Genomic DNA, 18,436 nt, shown 5'->3' with positions numbered 1-18,436 from the left:
GCTCTGGTAAGCAGTACAGTGATTGAGAAGTGATCGTGGCAACACCGTTCACTGTTTGCGTTTAATAATATTTTTATTACTGTGGCCGAAAGACAAAACCAAAGTAACCATCAAAATAAACTGAGCCGCTTATTATTTAATTATGAGTAATGTCAGAAGACTTACTTATTATTAATTAGTAAATTATCTATTCAACTTTTTCCCAATTCAGAGTCTCAAGGAGTCTGTGTGGGGATAAAACCAATCACAGTAAGGCTGCGTGAGTATCGGTTCAATCCGATTAGTGCATGTGTGCGCCCTTTTTGCTATTTTTTCTGCGACTTCTTTACTTAATAGGCTAGCACTCTCTCACTTAAGAACGAAGACATGCGATCCAAATTAAGAGCAAAGATTCAAAATCAACCGTAAAAGTGTTAATTTATAATAAACGCTGAAAAGTTATTAATCGAACTGTTTAAGTAAGAGCATTTGTATGTTGAACAGTGTATTCATTTTTATGATAGATAAGCAATAAATGTTAAATATTTTTTTTTTGTTTGAAAACAAATTTATAAAACGTTTCCCTTTCATAACTTTACAAAAATTAAATTTTGATAATTAATTTTTTTTAATTAACAATAGAATAATTAATTAATATTATTTATGGATGATATTTTTTTATTCAAATAAATTTGAGAAAGAATGAAGTTGTTTGAATTTTTGAATTAAAAATTTTTCGTTATTATTATTAATTTTTTAGAGATTTTATTATTTTTTCTTTACCTTACATTTACTGAGTCGTTTCATATATTTTCCTTCACATTTTTCCCAGGCTTAGGACTGGCAGTCAGAATTAATTTCTTCTGGCATGTTTAAAAATATAAAAAAAACCCAGCGTTCTTGCTCCACATAAATATTTAATACGTGGCGTTAAAATGATAAATATTGGAGATTATATTAAAAAACAAATTCTAACTAAATTAATGCAAAGCAATTGATTAATCTTGTCAAACATTTTTTCGAAGCTTATCAAATTTAATCTTTCGTATTTTCATTAATGGGTTAAATTGATAAAAAGAAAATTATCGACTGATTTAAAATTTAAATTAATTGGCATATGGTCGAATTTTTTTGAAAATAATTTATTGACAAAATTACTAAAATTCCTGTATCACGTGAACGAAGAGCCTGAGCTAAGGAGATCTTTTTTTGTAGTGAATTGAATTTCCTAAAATTTTGTCATTAAAAAATTCAAACTATTATTAAAAAAAGTTATTTTCAGAGCCAACGCAGAAAATTGAATTGGAGTCTGAGTGAAATTACTCAAAAGACTTGTGAAGAGTATTGAATTACCTACAATATGCCACAAACGGCGACCCGATAACTTGACATGCGGATAAGCGATAGAGAATCAAAAAAAAAATCCTAACTTTCCAATGTACTAAAAATGGGAAAACTTCATAATCCGATGTAAAGTACTTAAAATTAAAATGAGGAGCCGAAAATTTCAGGGAATGTTTTTCAATGTCTACAACAATATTTCGAAGTGGGAGTAAAAACAAAAAAATAGTCGTTCTAAAAGGAGCACCCTAACATACATAAACATAGATTACATATTCTGGCAATTTTAATGTTAATGCTATTGACTTTTTATTCCGTCAACTATCGGAATTGAATTTAAATTTTTATTACTTAAGCAATAGTTCAAAGGTCTTGGCATCAATTCAAAAAAGTGAATTATTAAAAATAAATAAATTTAATCGACTATAAATTTTATATTAGTTAAACTATCGATAGTATATGGTATATTAACGCATTGAATGGAAGGTGCTTTCGACAACGAGTGTGATTGGTTTATGAGCCGTTAGGTGAGTGTTGCCAACACACGAGTGTCGAAAGCCCTTCCTACTCAATCCGATACAATAGTTTTTGCATCGAATGGTAAGAACGAATGTATATTATTGGTACAAAAGGACACTACATTAAACTTAATCTTCTAATTAACCTAAAATAATATTCGATCGTATTATTATCAAATTTTCTCCTGTATTATTTCTAATACAATAGATTATTGAATAATAATAGTGAAAATCAAATATGATTTAATTGATTTTTTATAAAATATATATAATATATAATAATATAAAATTATTTTGATCTATTTTAATATACTGACACTCAACAAAAATAACTAGAGTATCGAGTCATGGTTCACATAGTAAATTGTACATTATAATTAAATACAGTTAATTTATTTTCTATAGTCTGGGACTTTCCGATGTCCTAACCCGAGACGACTGTTCATTGGGTTTTCTGTTGGATCGTTTAATGACTAATAAATAGTATATCTACATGTATATATATAAAAAATGTTGATTTGTTATATTTTTCACAAACAATGTGGACAATCTTTCGCAATAGTTATTCTTTTTAGTGTCATTTTTAACCGATCAAAGACGTGCTTTTTTACCATGAGTTACAAAAATAATTTTTTTATATATATTAAGAAATGAAGTTATATATAATCTAACCTGATCGTGTTTGAGAAATAAATCCTATCTGTTACTATATATAAATTATTATGAAATTATATTACTATAAATTACTACTATGAAATATGACGGATAAAATCCATGTATAATCCCAAATAGAGTGAATTCGCTTTGGTTTCAACTTAACGGATTTACTTAGTCATGATTTAAGATGATCAAGTCGAAATCAAGTTTCATTTGTGACTGGGGATGTGTCAATTTGATCAATGTCACAAATTGTTCATAGTAATAAAGGCATAGCAGACTAGAAGATCAGAGTATAATCCAGCGATAACAAAAGTTGAGCAGCATCGACGTGGGATATGAGTTGAATCAGTAATTCCTTCCGAGAAAGAATGTTTCTATGAAATTTTTTATGCTGGCAAAAGTCTACTAAAATTTTATAAAATTTTACAAAACTTTATAAATTTTGTAAAATTGTAGCAGACCATTTTCAGTATAAAATTTGAAATTTTTTGTAAAAACATTTTTTCCCGGGGCATTATTAATAAAATTATCATTATGACTATAATTAATCAGATTATAATAATAATTCACAGATATTTAAATATTTTTACTATAAAATGACTAACTATTGTACTCTTTATACAACCGTATTGCAATAATTATAAACTTAAAAACTAATAAGCATATAAATAATACATTAACTAAAACGCTGATCATATTTAATTCTTTTAATCTGAGGCGAAACATTCTCTACATCAATAATACTTTCACAGTTATTATTATCATTAACATGGTAATGTTGACTCCTATTTATTCTATTTTTTATATTTAAAACTGGTTTAAGTTTAACAAATTCTATTTCAATCTTTTCTTCAGGAATTCTTACGATTATTGGTGTTCTAAAACTATTATCTTTAACAATAGACGATTCTAAATTAAAATGACTTGCAATATTTTTTTTTCGCGTATCAGTAGATTTAATATTATCGTTAATGGGTGCTAATTTAGATTTATTACAACTATTAAGACAAACTGGCTTTAACACATTATCAAAGGACTGTTGTCTTTGAATACTATCAGCAGGTTTAGAAAATTCAATCGGTATGAATAGACTTCTCAGGGGTGGTTGTAAAGCGGAAGATGAAAGTGGTGGCAATGACGGTAAAGATTGTTCATGTTGATGCTGTTTTAACTTAGATTCTGAATGTCCATTCATAATATCCATAACTTTATGCTTCAAACGAGATGGACTTTTATCAAAGATAGCCAAAAATTCTTGAGTTAATTCTTCAAGTAATTTTAATGTGATTGACGAATCGATATATGAGTACCAAGTTTTTTCTTCTCTACTCAATGGAATCTCCCAACTAGACCATTTGCTTGCAAAGTAAACGCAAAAGCATGCAACAACTTTTGGCTTATATTGGAGACACATTGTCGTAAGGTGTAAACTTTCTATCGCCATGAAGTAGGAGGTGCGTGTTAACTCTTTGTTTGCTTGGATATCTTGACAAATTTGGAGAACATAAACATGTGGATGAATAACAGTAAATTCAAAACCTAATGTCTGAAGTAAAACATTTTCACAAAATAATATATGATTTTCTTCTTTCAAATATTCTTCAGATCTTGTTGAACCGTAATCAATTTCTCTACCTATGCAAGCATTCAATGTTTTTATAGTCCATTCTAATTTTCTGGGCATGTTTTCAACTTTAGCAGCCAAAAATAATGCTACTGCAGAAATTGAATATCTATGAAACTTTTGCAGCGAATGATGTACATAAAATCTATGCATGTAAACAATCGCTGTGCATATAATTGATTGTGGCAATTTAAGTCTTTCACCAATATCGTTAATTAAATCAGCAGCCTGTTGTCTATAATTTAATTCTTCATCAGCGTCATAACCACACTTTCGACTTGGCGAGTTTTGTAATTGGTCTTTTGTGTAGTACCATTTTTCACCATTGGCAGTCATTTTATATATACTAATACAATTTTTTTTTAGCAAGACTTAGTAGCAGCCACAAAAATTCGCGTCTAGAACTTAGCTTAAGCTGACCTCTACAAATTTTATTTATTTGGACAACGCACGTGGGTTCTCGCAAGAAAAAAACCCGCACTCAATTAAAAAAAAATTAAATGAAATTATAATAAATTACTTTACGGTTAGTAACCTTAAAATTTAGTGAAATGATGTAAAATTATTTAAGTTGGAGAGTGAGACAAAATACAGGTACAAGAATTAATGAAAAATAAAAATTTTATTATTGCCAGATATATCAATAAAAATTACTTACAATTAAACGCAGTAATAGTTTCGACAATAATTAGGTTACTCCTTGGTTACAACGGTTTCCATATAATTCTTTGAACACGTGGCACAGTATTTATTTTTCACACTTAGCTATTTTTAATTATAATGCAGTATTATTGTAAGTAAATAAAGGAATAATTAATAAAAAGAAAACAATTGTGAGTTTATCACTTCAGAATTGAATTTATAGCAACTAGTCACTTGTATTATTTATTATAATTTTAATAGCATGTGGGTACTTTAAGATCCAAGATCGAAGTGGCTGATTTACATTACAGTTTTTTCGGTCTTACATTTTACTTCCTTTCCCCTACTCCCCATACGGTTGCTTCGTCCTGATTGGTGTTTTAGTTCTGGCCTGATATGGCGGTTGATTTAAAATGGACGTATTGTAAACTTTGTAGTTACATTGCCGAAGAGATGGAGTTGAAGGTAGAGTAAGTGTGAGTCTGTATGTTTGAGATAAAGTTAGTATATGTGTCGAGTTGAGAGTACGAAGCATGTGTTTGCGGTGAGCTATATGCGTTAAGAGTACGAGTACGTGTACGGTATGTTGTATGTTTTGGAGTGACTGTGTAATTGAGCGTGAATTTAACGGGGGATGTCTAGCTGTCTCGTAGATGGTGGCCAAGATAATGTGCCTCCTGACCAGTGATGATGGCTAGGTCTAGGCTTAGCCCTCGGGGTTGACGTGGTGATCGCGAAGAAGCGACTCAGATGTCGCCGTCCCCTTCACGTTGGCACCCGGAGTTAGCAGGGGTACATTTACGTTTATTTAGGGATGGCATGCCTCGTTTGCGATGCTCAAGGAAGCCAAGGTTTGCTAACTTCGGATATCACGGGGAGCGACATTACGAGAAAACTCGTGAGTCCACGGCTTGTATGTGGTGGGATAACAATGAATGGGGAAGCGAGGATGTGAGAGTGGCTGAAAGAAGTCGAGCGTGCCAGTGAATAGAGTGGGAGACTGGAGAAAAGTAATTGAGAGCATACCATGGTGTCAGAGAATTGAGATGCGGAGTCGCTCGAGTACGAGTAGACCCAGTAGCCGAGTTTGGAATTTTGGAGCGAGTGTTGGTGAATTGGAGAGCCACCAAGGTAGGTCTCGACCACACCCTTGGCTGATGTCGTTTTGGAACTTATGGTTCTGAGTATTGGATTCTTGGAGCCGTTTGTTGTGATATTTTTCGTTTTGATTCACCGCATTATTTATTTTATTGCACGCCTCGGACGCGAAGTGGTAGAGGTTGTGCTCTTAAATTGACTTGTCGTGAAAATTGGGTTTTTTTATTTTATTATTTGTCTACAAGTGTGTTAAGTTCTGCGATTCGTCGTCCACGGGAGGTTCCCAATGTCATACTGAGGTATTTTTTTGTTTGATGGATCGAGAGTACTCAACCGCGGGCCTCTTGGGCCCTCCACGTCACACTCACGTTATCTTTACGGTACTATAATTGGTTCTTTTTTCTTCATTTTGTTTTAATTTAATCTAATTAATCGGCTTCTTCCGCGTCACAAGAACCACGATCCTCTCTCCACAATCTAGCATACTGAGCGCACCAGAACACGCCGCTACGGCCGTTTATTTCTCTAATCTCCGAAGGATTTAGATATTAGGGTTTAATTTAGGTGTATGCCGATACCGGAGAAACAAAAGTGTAACGTAGCTGGATTTTGTGTAATTTAAAGTTATAGTAATTGAGTAATTTTATTGAGTAAAAAGTTATGTGTAATTTTGTTTCGTTTGATCGAGTATTGAAAAATATTTACGTTACGACTTACATATAATTATTTTATTCTTGTTTTTATAAAGTTATTTCATGAATGACTGGATTTGTGGAAAAAATTGAAATTACAATCTTGTAGAAAATTTAATTTTCTATAGAAAATATCTTTATTTATAAGTATCTATAATTTTTAATCAGACTTGCGAAAAAAAGAATTAAAATACTTACTTGTGTTTGTCGTTTATCTTTATGATTCGATATTCTATTGTTAAAATTTTGAAAAATATGCATCGAACAGAATATACTCCTACGCAGTTCAGATAATTGAAATTTTAAAACTAAAAACTGAAAATTTGAGAGGAATATAGAAAAAAAGAAATAAGTTGACTTTAAAGCATGCAAATGTTTAAAATTTAAGTTTGTCTTTATTTTGTTTTAAAAATCATTTTTTTCTCCGTCCTTTTGTAGCTGGCTGCTCATCTGATGTTGATGGCTGGCTTGGCAGATCTTCAGGAATATCGCCTTCGTCGAGAGGTTGATCTTCCGCATCATCGTCCTCATTTACTTCATCATCATTGTCAACACTATTAGTACCGTAAATGCCCTTCATAATTTCTAAATAGCCAGGTTTATTCACATATTCAGTTTCTTCTTCTATCTCAGCAATTTTTGGTATATCATAATTATTATCGTCTTCATCATTAGTACTGTCACGATATTTAAATATCGCGGCAGTCTCGCATCAGGTCGGTGAGCAACAGAGGGCAGCACACGCTGCTCACACGTCTCATCCGACATTGTTATTATAATTGTTTGTTTACATGTACGATTTTATTTAATTATGGCGTTAATAATACTTTATTTATTTATTAGGTATAAATTGCATCTGAATCAGGAGATTTCACTGATTAATGTGAGCATATATTTGGATTTTTATAGCGCGGGGAGAAATAGTTGCGCATTTCAATTTTGTGCTTATGATTATTTTGATTAGTTGGCGCCTGCGCGTCAACACAATAGTTATTTTGGATATGCAATACAACTGAGTATTAAATTTATAAGTTAAAATATAATTTGGAACAAATGGTAATCAATTCGGTCTTAATTAAAATTTTATTTATTTACAATACTGCTATCTTTTTCTTGCTTTCCTTTTCCGAAAATCTGAAACTGTTAACCTGTCATTTATTTTTATTTTCTTTTTCATTTTCCCCTCTTGTATTTATTTGGAGTTAGTTTTGTTCGTGGGGCATACGAACTGGCGCCCAACTAGAATATCTAACCCAGCCTGAGCAGAGCTGTGTGTCCAGGGAGATTCGGGATATCTCCAGGTGGGACTTTTGGTTGTTATTATTTTATTTTTCAGTTATTTTTCACCAACGGAGAGCCATAACGGCTATTGAGCGCCAACCACACTCCGCCGTGGGACGCGTAAAATAGAGGAGAACGTTATAGTACTTACAACAATATCCGCAGATTTTACGTGCGTTTTGCCTCTGCAATGTTTACAAGCTCTGGTGCAACGCAGCTCTGATTTCTTGCATCCACGACTTCTGCTACAATTAGTAGCGGCACAAGAACAATATACCATAGTTAAAAGCTCAGCAGGAGCTAATGGATTTTTTGTCCGTATGGAAGAAAACATTGTTTTTATCTTTTTCGATTTGTAGTTTTCAGGATTGAAAACATTTTCTAGCCGAGGCTGAACTTGAAAAAAAGTGCGTAATGAATGCTGAAACGTTGCTCCGAATGTAGGTGGCAGTCAAGCTAAGTTGAGGGCAGATGACTTGCGTGTTACAACACCAAAACGATCCACTCGACATTCACCGATTGTCGCAAATTCTGACCCATACAACTTCAGCATAATCGTTTGTCCGGCCTTTTTGATTTATTCCCGAGAAGAATCGCTATTGTAGAAAACTTATGCATGTTCCTGAGCTGTTATATCAGTTTCTATAGCTACTTCAACAATAATTTCTTGCCTTTATGAAAAATAGAGCTTACCGTATCGCAGCCAGAGAAAGCATGTGCAAATAGATTAAATTTTTTCATCATAATGTTTCCGTAAGAAGTTATTACGCTTTAAAATTTTCGGCTTCAGCATATCGACGCTTTTTCCGTCTAGAGTTAGAACAATTACTAATAGCCCGAAATCAACGTCAGTACCAACTACGACGACTCGTTTACTAACAGTATTAACTATATCGGTCACCGTTTGTACAATCAAGAACTCTGAATCCTCTGGAGCTCGAAATACTGATAATTGATGACGGCTTTCCAAGTAATAAATCAAATTTTCAACAAATCTAGATCTGTTTTTATAATTCGATAAGAACAAATCTTTATCTCATGGCGCTTTTATGTCTGAAATTTTTATTCGTGTCAAGAGTCTTTATTTTTTAATATAAAAGATATTTTTTTTTTTAAGAAAGACGCTCTAATTTATTGTAGAAATATCGCATTTTTTTTATTAAAGAAAATAAAATTTATTGGAATAAGTACTATACTTTTGACGCAAGAATTTTAGTATGCTCCAAACAAGAAAACAAAATTTGCTGAAACCACGAGAAAAATTTCTTAAGAGAAAAGACAGATATCGTAGAGGGGGAAGTCACTAGCGCTAAGCAGCACCAGCGGGAGTAGTTCGGTGCTCGCCATTAGATCGCGCTCAGCTGCTTGTGATTTTTCTGGTAAAAAAGATATTTGAGAACTGTTATATTCCAAACATGAAAAAAATTTCCAGTCTGGTATTCCTCTGTTATTTGACAGAGTGACAAGTATCTTATTTGATAGTAATAAAGTATATGATATATAATATCATGACATTAACATTCAATATTAATGTTTCCTTGAATAATTTTTCTCGTATCTTTAAAATAGTTTTCTAAAGTCTCTTCTTCTGAGATTTGTAGTGATTTAGTTTACAAGTACTTCGTTCTGAAATTTTTAGAGACTATCCCAGACTCTCACATTTTGTCTCAGGTAATATCTTCTGATTCTCTATAGTCCACAATTCTCGCAATAATATTATCGTTGAATGAAATTTTTTCGTCAATACAGTGTCTCTTGACATTCATAAGATTTTTCACTTGACAAAAAACTGCATCACTGCCTTCTGAATTTCTTATCAAGACCTTCGTCAATAAAAGAACTTGATGTTAACCTATCATCCAAAATTCTGTCAACAGCAGCTGTCATCGCTTCAATCTGAAGAATCAAAGTTTCAATTGATCCTTCCATTTAAATCATCCGATGTGAGTTTTCCAAAACTGCGATTATCGTGTTCCGGTCAATGGCATCAGACATCCCATTTTTTCTGATTATCTTTTGAATAATATCCGCCAGTTCTATAGCTTTCAGCTTCGGTTTGTTTTCTTATATCTTGATAAGTTTCTGGAGTTTCGTCGGTGCCCCTTTGATCCAATAAGCGTGAACTAGTCTCGACATGCTGGCTCCCGTGATCTTCGGCAAACGTTCCAAATATTAAGAATATTATTATAAATAATGATAATAATTTCAATCGAAGATGTTTTACTTGTGTTAGCTTTGAACGTGCTTTACTTTTTCTAATTATCCAACATTCCAGTAGAGTCTTCATTACATCTTGGGACAGTAAATCTACTGCATTAATGCATGAAATCTAAAAAAATATTATTAACAGGATCGAAGCTTGGTAACTCTATCAGTCGAGACGTCAATCCATCTTTATGATGTTCAATTTGAGTTTTTTTTTTAACGATTGTTTAGTACGTAGCTCGCAATCCATTTCCAGATAAACTCTTTTTTTTTCTTTCTTTCGCCAACTGAGATACCTACCGTAGTGCATCTTTCACAAGCATAGAATCTACCAACTGCTTTACTGCATTTGATATAGGTTCTAGCTTGTGAATAAGCAACAATTGCTTTTAATTTGAAGGTGTATTTTTTTCCACCAATAGAAACACCTGATTGAATCAAATTTTTTACTCATTGACAAAATCTGCATTCATAACCTAAATTTTCAATATTATACGTAGACGATATTTTATAATCTAAATGAGATACTTAAATAAAGAAAAGTTATAAATAAAAAAAAGGAGAACTAAATTATTGTTTAGTTTTAAATTGAATTATTCATATATAACTTTAAAAATCAAAAGATATACTTATGTTAATAAATAAAATTTAGACTAGACTTAATAAGTAAGTTTTATAAATTACTTTATTTAACCAAAATTATTTATTTATTAATGATAACCATTTTTAAATATCTCATATTGTTCAGAATTAGATGGTTAACATCGCGCAGACCATAGAGAAAGACTGCAATAGGGTAAGTGTGGGTATTACTGCGGCTTGATGTGTCCGTCCATCTTAACAGCATGGTGTGAAGATCTACAATAAGATATCGACTGAATTTTTTTTTTTTAATTCATAATCAACTTATCTTAAACCTTAAGAAAAATTGAGCATATGATTTAATGTCGATTTCATAAAATAATTAGCGTTTTAAAAAAAATTCCAAGTGCTACCATTACCGTGGACCTTAAAGAGACTTGTGACAATTACCGCGCTACAATTACCGTGGATGTTACAATTACCGTGTGACAATCACCGTAGAATCCAATGAAACAAAAATCAATGAAATAAATTATAAAAAACAAGCTTTCAACTTTAATAATGCACATCACGTTTAAAATATAGTACAGTTAACCAATACAATTAATATTATCGGTGACATAAGTATATACGATATAATCAGTATCATTATTATTTATTTTCTTGACATCTCTGTTATGATTTAGCAACTTTGCGCTTCTTTTTACCACTAATAATAAATTTTTATGTTTGTTACGTCCAACTAGTAGCTTGCACTGTGATGTTGGACAATTTATTATAATTTTTATTTTTGGCCCTAGTCTTTCAACCAATAGACCGGGATCACACTGAGTAATTATCTGGAAGGTTGGTTTTTAAATGAAAGATGTTGAATGTACGAATTTGACTACTATATATTATACAATTGAAAATTCTGAAGATGTGAATACAATAAACTTGATATTAAAAGTATTAGGTGGCTAGTCCGCCAACTCTAATTTACAATAAAATGGTTACGATTAACTTGATTTCAAATACTAGAGAGGACTACAGAATCTTGTATACATTACGTTCTTTTATACACAAACTTAAAGATTACAGTACCTGAAGTTTTAGAGATCGGAGTATTTTTCTGGCGTACACTGAATTTACTATACTATACTATTCGCGGTTACAATTTTGTTGTGATGTGAACTTAATAATTTTAATTTAATTATACACTAGCTGAAACAATATTTACTAAACGCTAGCGATATAATTAATAAAGTAAAGTGTGAGAACACTTGTACGATTAAATAAGACAATAAAGTGTGAGAACACTTGTAGAAAACTAGTACGGAACTAGTGTGAAGTGTGAGAACACTTGTAAAAATTAAACTAGTACGGAACTAGTGTATAAGTGTGAGAACACTTGTACTTAAATTTTCTCATTCTTACTGACCCAGGACTGAGGACTGAGAGTAAAAACTCTGACTGCGAAAACTGCTACTCAGAAAAAACTCAAGACTAATTTTTTTTTTATTTTGTGGCCCTTTTTATGTGTCTTGTTTGTTCTATTTTGTCTATTGTTTCGAGGAAAACTGTGTCCAATCGGAGCACAATTCCTTTGGGTCCTTTCCCTTTCCCTAGGATTTTCCGTTAGGGAAGTGGTAAAAGCCCATCCCCGATGCGTGCCTATGTGTGTGCGCATCCACAGATACACCCACATACACAATATTCTATAATATTGTAACTTATTTATAATAATAGAATTTATATCTATTTCATAAATTTTTCTTATGACTATTTACTTTTATTTATTTATCTAAATTTTTATTTTTATTGTTTTAATTATTTACTTGTATATAAATATTTTTTTTTCTTTTATAATTTTATTTCTTTAAATTTTATTAATTTATTTATTTATGTAAAGAATTTTTCATTTATTCTTTTATTTATTCGAGTTTTATTAATTTATCCAATTATTTATGTAAAATTTCATTTTTACTCTTTTAATTTTTATTTATTCGAATTTTACGTTTACGTGGACACAAAAAATTTTATCTACAAAAATGTACTTAAAAATTTAAGGGCTTATAAGATTATATTATTTATCTATTTTATTTATTTAACAATGAGTCATTGTTAAACTTTCAATTTTTTTTTTTAAATATTTTAAGTACACTTTTGCTGATAAGATGATTTGTTAATTTTTATGGAAAGCGTTTCCAAATGTTCTTTGGGCCTTCATTCTATGGTGACCCAAGGGGTCATTAAAAAAATGCATTCGATTGTTTGCTCTAGCATTTCTACGTGCGTCAGAGCAAACAAATTTACTAATTCTAAACACTTTACTACTACATTATTTCTTATCACTCTAGGGTTATTAAAAAAATAAAATCTGGTCGCCACGTAATTTTAATGAAAAAATAAAATTTAATATAAAAAGTTCAGCATCTGAGCTGGACGTAACAGACTTCTTTACTTAATAGGCTAGCACTCTCTCACTTAAGAACGAAGACATGCGATCCAAATAAAGAGCAAAGATTCAAAATTAACCGGAAAAGTGTTGATTTATAATAAACGCTGAAAAGTTATTAATCGAACTGTTTAAGTAAGAGCATTTGTATGTTGAACAGTGTATTCATTTTTATGATAGATAAGCAATAAATGTTAAATTATTTTTATTTTCTTTGAAAACAAATTTATAAAACGTTTCCTTTTCATAACTTTACAAAAATATAATTTTGATAATTAATTTTTTTTAATTAACAATAGAATAATTAATTAATATTATTTATGGATTAGGGGAGACCGGGGCAAGACGGCCCCCTGGGGGCAAGAAGGCCCACCTCAAAAATTAACCAAAATTTTTTTTTTCTTGTTTTCTTTTGATTATCACAAATTCAGATTATTTACTCATTTTTAGCCCTATCCGTGAAACTAGGGGCAAAATGAACCACTCAAAAATTCCAAAAAAAAATGTATTTCATATTATTATAACCTATATTCATGATTAATTTAATAGGAATATCATTTTTGAGTTAATTCTATGGATTTGGAGTAAAATAGAGCATTTGAAAAAGTTAAAAATACCAATAATCAAATTTTTATTCGATAGAAAAATAATTATTAATCAATTAAGTTATTTTTTATTAAATAACTTTTAATTTATTCATATAATTTGTTATAGAGTCCAACAGAACAATTATAATTATTATATGTAACATTATTAATAATATATTTATAAAATTAACAACATTAACTATTAAAATGTAACAAAAATACTTTTTTAGATATTAAATTTAATTTAAGTGTATTATAAATTAATCTTTACAATATTCACAAATGTACATATCGAAAAAATATTCGTCAACTGCACAGGAATCATGAGCCCAATCTTTACATTTTTGACATTGAATCCATGATTCTTTTGATTCCAATACAGTCCATGACAGGAGAGACAGTAACAATCGTTTGGAAAAAAATTAAAACACTCAATTTTTTTCTACAGAAGTGAACAAATTACTCGTATTATATCAAAAAAGGTTATTTCGAGTAATATAAAAGTAAAAACAGGTGTTAAAGAAAAAAATATAAACATTTATAATGCAGGAAATTTTTTTACAATTAAAAAAATAATTTTTTTTTTATTTTTTTCGGAGGGGGCCGTCTTGCCCAAAAAAAAAAAAAATTTTTTCAGGAGCTTCACCAAAATTTTGGTGAATGAAGTTAAAGTTGGACGATAGTAAATCGATTTGATGGTTAAAAGCCACAAAGAATAATAATCGGCTTAGGTGGGCCGTCTTGCCCCGGTCTCTCCTATATTTTTTTATTCAAATAAATTTGAGAAAGAATGAAGTTGTTTGAATTTTTGAATTAAAAATTTTTCGTTATTATTATTAATTTTTCAGAGATTTTATTTTTTTTTCTTTACCTTACATTTACTGAGTCGTTTCATATATTTTCCTTCACATTTTTCCCAGGCTTAGGACTGGCAGTCAGAATTAATTTCTTCTGGCATGTTTAAAAATATAAAAAAAAACCCAGCGTTCTTGCTCCACATAAATATTTAATACGTGGCGTTAAAATGATAAATATTGGAGATTATATTAAAAAACAAATTCTAACTAAATTAATGCAAAGCAATTGATTAATCTTGTCAAACATTTTTTCGAAGCTTATCAAATTTAATCTTTCGTATTTTCATTAATGGGTTAAATTGATAAAAAGAAAATTATCTACTGATTTAAAATTTAAATTAATAGGCATATGGTCGAATTTTTTTGAAAATAATTTATTGACAAAATTACTAAAATTCCTGTATCACGTGAACGAAGAGCCTGAGCTAAGGAGATCTTTTTTTGTAGTGAATTGAATTTCCTAAAATTTTGTGATTAAAAAATTCAAACTATTATTAAAAAAAGTTATTTTCAGAACCAACGCAGAAAATTGAATTGGAGTCTGAGTGAAATCACTCGAAAGACTTGTGAAGAGTATTAAATTACCTACAATATGCCGCAAACGGCGACCCGATAACTTGACATGCGGATAAGCGATAGAGAATCAAAAAAAAAATCCTAACTTTCCAATGTACTTAAAATGGGAAAACTTCATAATCCGATGTAAAGTACTTAAAATTAAAATGAGGAGCCGAAAATTTCAGGGAATGTTTTTCAATGTCTACAACAATATTTCGAAGTGGGAGTAAAAACAAAAAAATAGTCGTTCTAAAAGGAGCACCCTAACATACATAAACATAGATTACATATTCTGGCAATTTTAATGTTAATGCTATTGACTTTTTATTCCGTCAACTATCGGAATTGAATTCAAATTTTTATTACTTAAGCAATAGTTCAAAGGTCTTGGCATCAATTAAAAAAAGTGAATTATTAAAAATAAATAAATTTAATCGACTATAAATTTTATATTAGTTAAACTATCGATAGTATATGGTATATTAACGCATTGAATGGAAGGTGCTTTCGACAACGAGTGTGATTGGTTTATGAGCCGTTAGGTGAGTGTTGCCAACACACGAGTGTCGAAAGCCCTTCCTACTCAATCCGATACAATAGTTTTTTCATCGAATGGTAAGAACGAATGTCTATTATTGGTACAAAAGGACACTACATTAAACTTAATCTTCTAATTAACCTAAAATAATATTCGATCGTATTATTATCAAATTTACTCCTGTATTATTTCTAATACAATAGATTATTAAATAATAATAATAAAAATTAAATATGATTTAATTGATTTTTATAAAATATATATAATATATAATAGTATAAAATTATTTTGATCTATTTTAACATACTGATACTCAACAAAAATAACTAGAGTATCGAGTCATGGTTCACATAGTGAATTGTACATTATAATTAAATACAGTTAAATTATTTTCTATAGTCTGGGACTTTCCGCTGTCCTAACCCGAGACGGCTGTTCATTGGGTTTTCTGTTGGATCGTTTAATGACTAATAAATAGTATATCTACATGTATATATATAAAAAATGTTGATTTGTTATATTTTTCACAAATAATGTGGACAATCTTTCGCAATGGTTATTCTTTTTAGTGTCATTTTTAACCGATCAAAGATGTGCTTTTTTACCATGAGTTACAAAAATAATTTTTTTATATATATTAAGAAATGAGGTTATATATAATCTAACCTGATCGTGTTTGAGAAATGAATCCTATCAGTTACTATATGTAAATTATTATGAAATTATATTACTATAAATTACTACTATGAAATATGACTGATAAAATCCATGTATAATCCCAAATAGAGTGAATTCGCTTTGGTTTCAACTTAACGGATTTACTTAGTCATGATTTAAGATGATCAAGTCGAAATTAAGTTTCATTTGTGACTGGGGATGTGTCAATTTGATCAATGTCACAAATTGTTCATATTAATAAAGGCATAGCAGACTAGAAGATCAGAGTATAATCCAGCGATAACAAAAGTTGAGCAGCATCGACGTGGGATATGGGTTGAATCAGTAATCCCTTCCGAGAAAGAATGTCTCTATGAAATTTTTTATGCTGGCAATAGTCTACTAAAATTTTATAAAATTTTACAAAACTTTATAAATTTTGTAAAATTGTAGCAGACCATTTTCAGTATAAAATTTGAAATTTTTTGTAAAAACATTCTTTCCCGGGGCATTATTAATAAAATTATCATTATGACTATAATTAATCAGATTATAATAATAATTCACAGATATTTAAATATTTTTACTATAAAATGACTAACTATTGTACTCTTTATACAACCGTATTGCAATAATTATAAACTTAAAAACTAATAAGCATATAAATAATACATTAACTAAAACGCTGATCATATTTAATTCTTTTAATCTGAGGCGAAACATTCTCTACATCATTAATACTTTCACAGTTATTATTATCATTAACATGGTAATGTTGACTCCTATTTATTCTATTTTTTATATTTAAAACTGGTTTAAGTTTAACAAATTCTATTTCAATCTTTTCTTCAGGAATTCTTACGATTATTGGTGTTCTAAAACTATTATCTTTAACAATAGACGATTCTAAATTAAAATGACTTGCAATATTTTTTTTTCGCGTATCAGTAGATTTAATATTATCGTTAATGGGTGCTAATTTAGATTTATTACAACTATTAAGACAAACTGGCTTTAACACATTATCAAAGGACTGTTGTCTTTGAATACTATCAGCAGGTTTAGAAAATTCAATCGGTATGAATAGACTTCTCAGGGGTGGTTGTAAAGCGGAAGATGAAAGTGGTGGCAATGACGGTAAAGATTGTTCATGTTGATGCTGTTTTAACTTAGATTCTGAATGTCCATTCATAATATCCATAACTTTATGCTTCAAACGAGATGGACTTTTATCAAAGATAGCCAAAAATTCTTGAGTTAATTCTTCAAGTAATTTTAATGTGATTGACGAATCGATATATGAGTACCAAGTTTTTTCTTCTCTACTCAATGGAATCTCCCAACTAGACCATTTGCTTGCAAAGTAAACGCAAAAGCATGCAACAACTTTTGGCTTATATTGGAGACACATTGTCGTAAGGTGTAAACTTTCTATCGCCATGAAGTAGGAGGTGCGTGTTAACTCTTTGTTTGCTTGGATATCTTGACAAATTTGGAGAACATAAACATGTGGATGAATAACAGTAAATTCAAAACCTAATGTCTGAAGTAAAACATTTTCACAAAATAATATATGATTTTCTTCTTTCAAATATTCTTCAGATCTTGTTGAACCGTAATCAATTTCTCTACCTATGCAAGCATTCAATGTTTTTATAGTCCATTCTAATTTTCTGGGCATGTTTTCAACTTTAGCAGCCAAAAATAATGCTACTGCAGAAATTGAATATCTATGAAACTTTTTCAGCGAATGATGTACATAAAATCTATGCATGTAAACAATCGCTGTGCATATAATTGATTGTGGCAATTTAAGTCTTTCACCAATATCGTTAATTAAATCAGCAGCCTGTTGTCTATAATTTAATTCTTTATCAGCGTTATAACCACACTTTCGACTTGGCGAGTTTTGTAATTGGTCTTTTGTGTAGTACCATTTTTCACCATTGGCAGTCATTTTATATATACTAATACAATTTTTTTTTAGCAACACTTAGTAGCAGCCACAAAAATTCGCGTCTAGAACTTAGCTTAAGCTGACCTCTACAAATTTTATTTTATTCGGACAACGCACGTGGGTTCTCGCAAGAAAAAAACCCGCACTCAATTACAAAAAAATTAAATGGAATTACAATAAATTACTTTACGGTTAGTAACCTTAAAATTTAGTGAAATGATGT

General features: G+C 30.3%; 2 protein-coding genes across 2 annotated transcripts; both read right to left on the bottom strand.

Moving 5' to 3' along the window:
• Positions 1-3,174: 3,174 nt before the first annotated feature.
• Positions 3,175-4,458, bottom strand: LOC128668656 (cyclin-T2-like). Its single transcript, XM_053742020.1, has one exon. It carries the CDS (start codon positions 4,456-4,458, stop codon positions 3,175-3,177), a length of 1,284 nt encoding a protein of 427 aa, XP_053597995.1.
• Positions 4,459-16,929: 12,471 nt separating this feature from the next.
• Positions 16,930-18,213, bottom strand: LOC106693640 (cyclin-T2-like). Its single transcript, XM_053742019.1, has one exon. It carries the CDS (start codon positions 18,211-18,213, stop codon positions 16,930-16,932), a length of 1,284 nt encoding a protein of 427 aa, XP_053597994.1.
• Positions 18,214-18,436: the final 223 nt, after the last annotated feature.

The sequence above is a fragment of the Microplitis demolitor genome, chromosome 9 (genome assembly GCF_026212275.2).
Source record: "Microplitis demolitor isolate Queensland-Clemson2020A chromosome 9, iyMicDemo2.1a, whole genome shotgun sequence".
Lineage (NCBI taxonomy): Eukaryota > Metazoa > Arthropoda > Insecta > Hymenoptera > Braconidae > Microplitis > Microplitis demolitor.
Note: the sequence above shows the minus strand (reverse complement) of the source record. Positions and strands in the feature narration are given on the sequence as shown.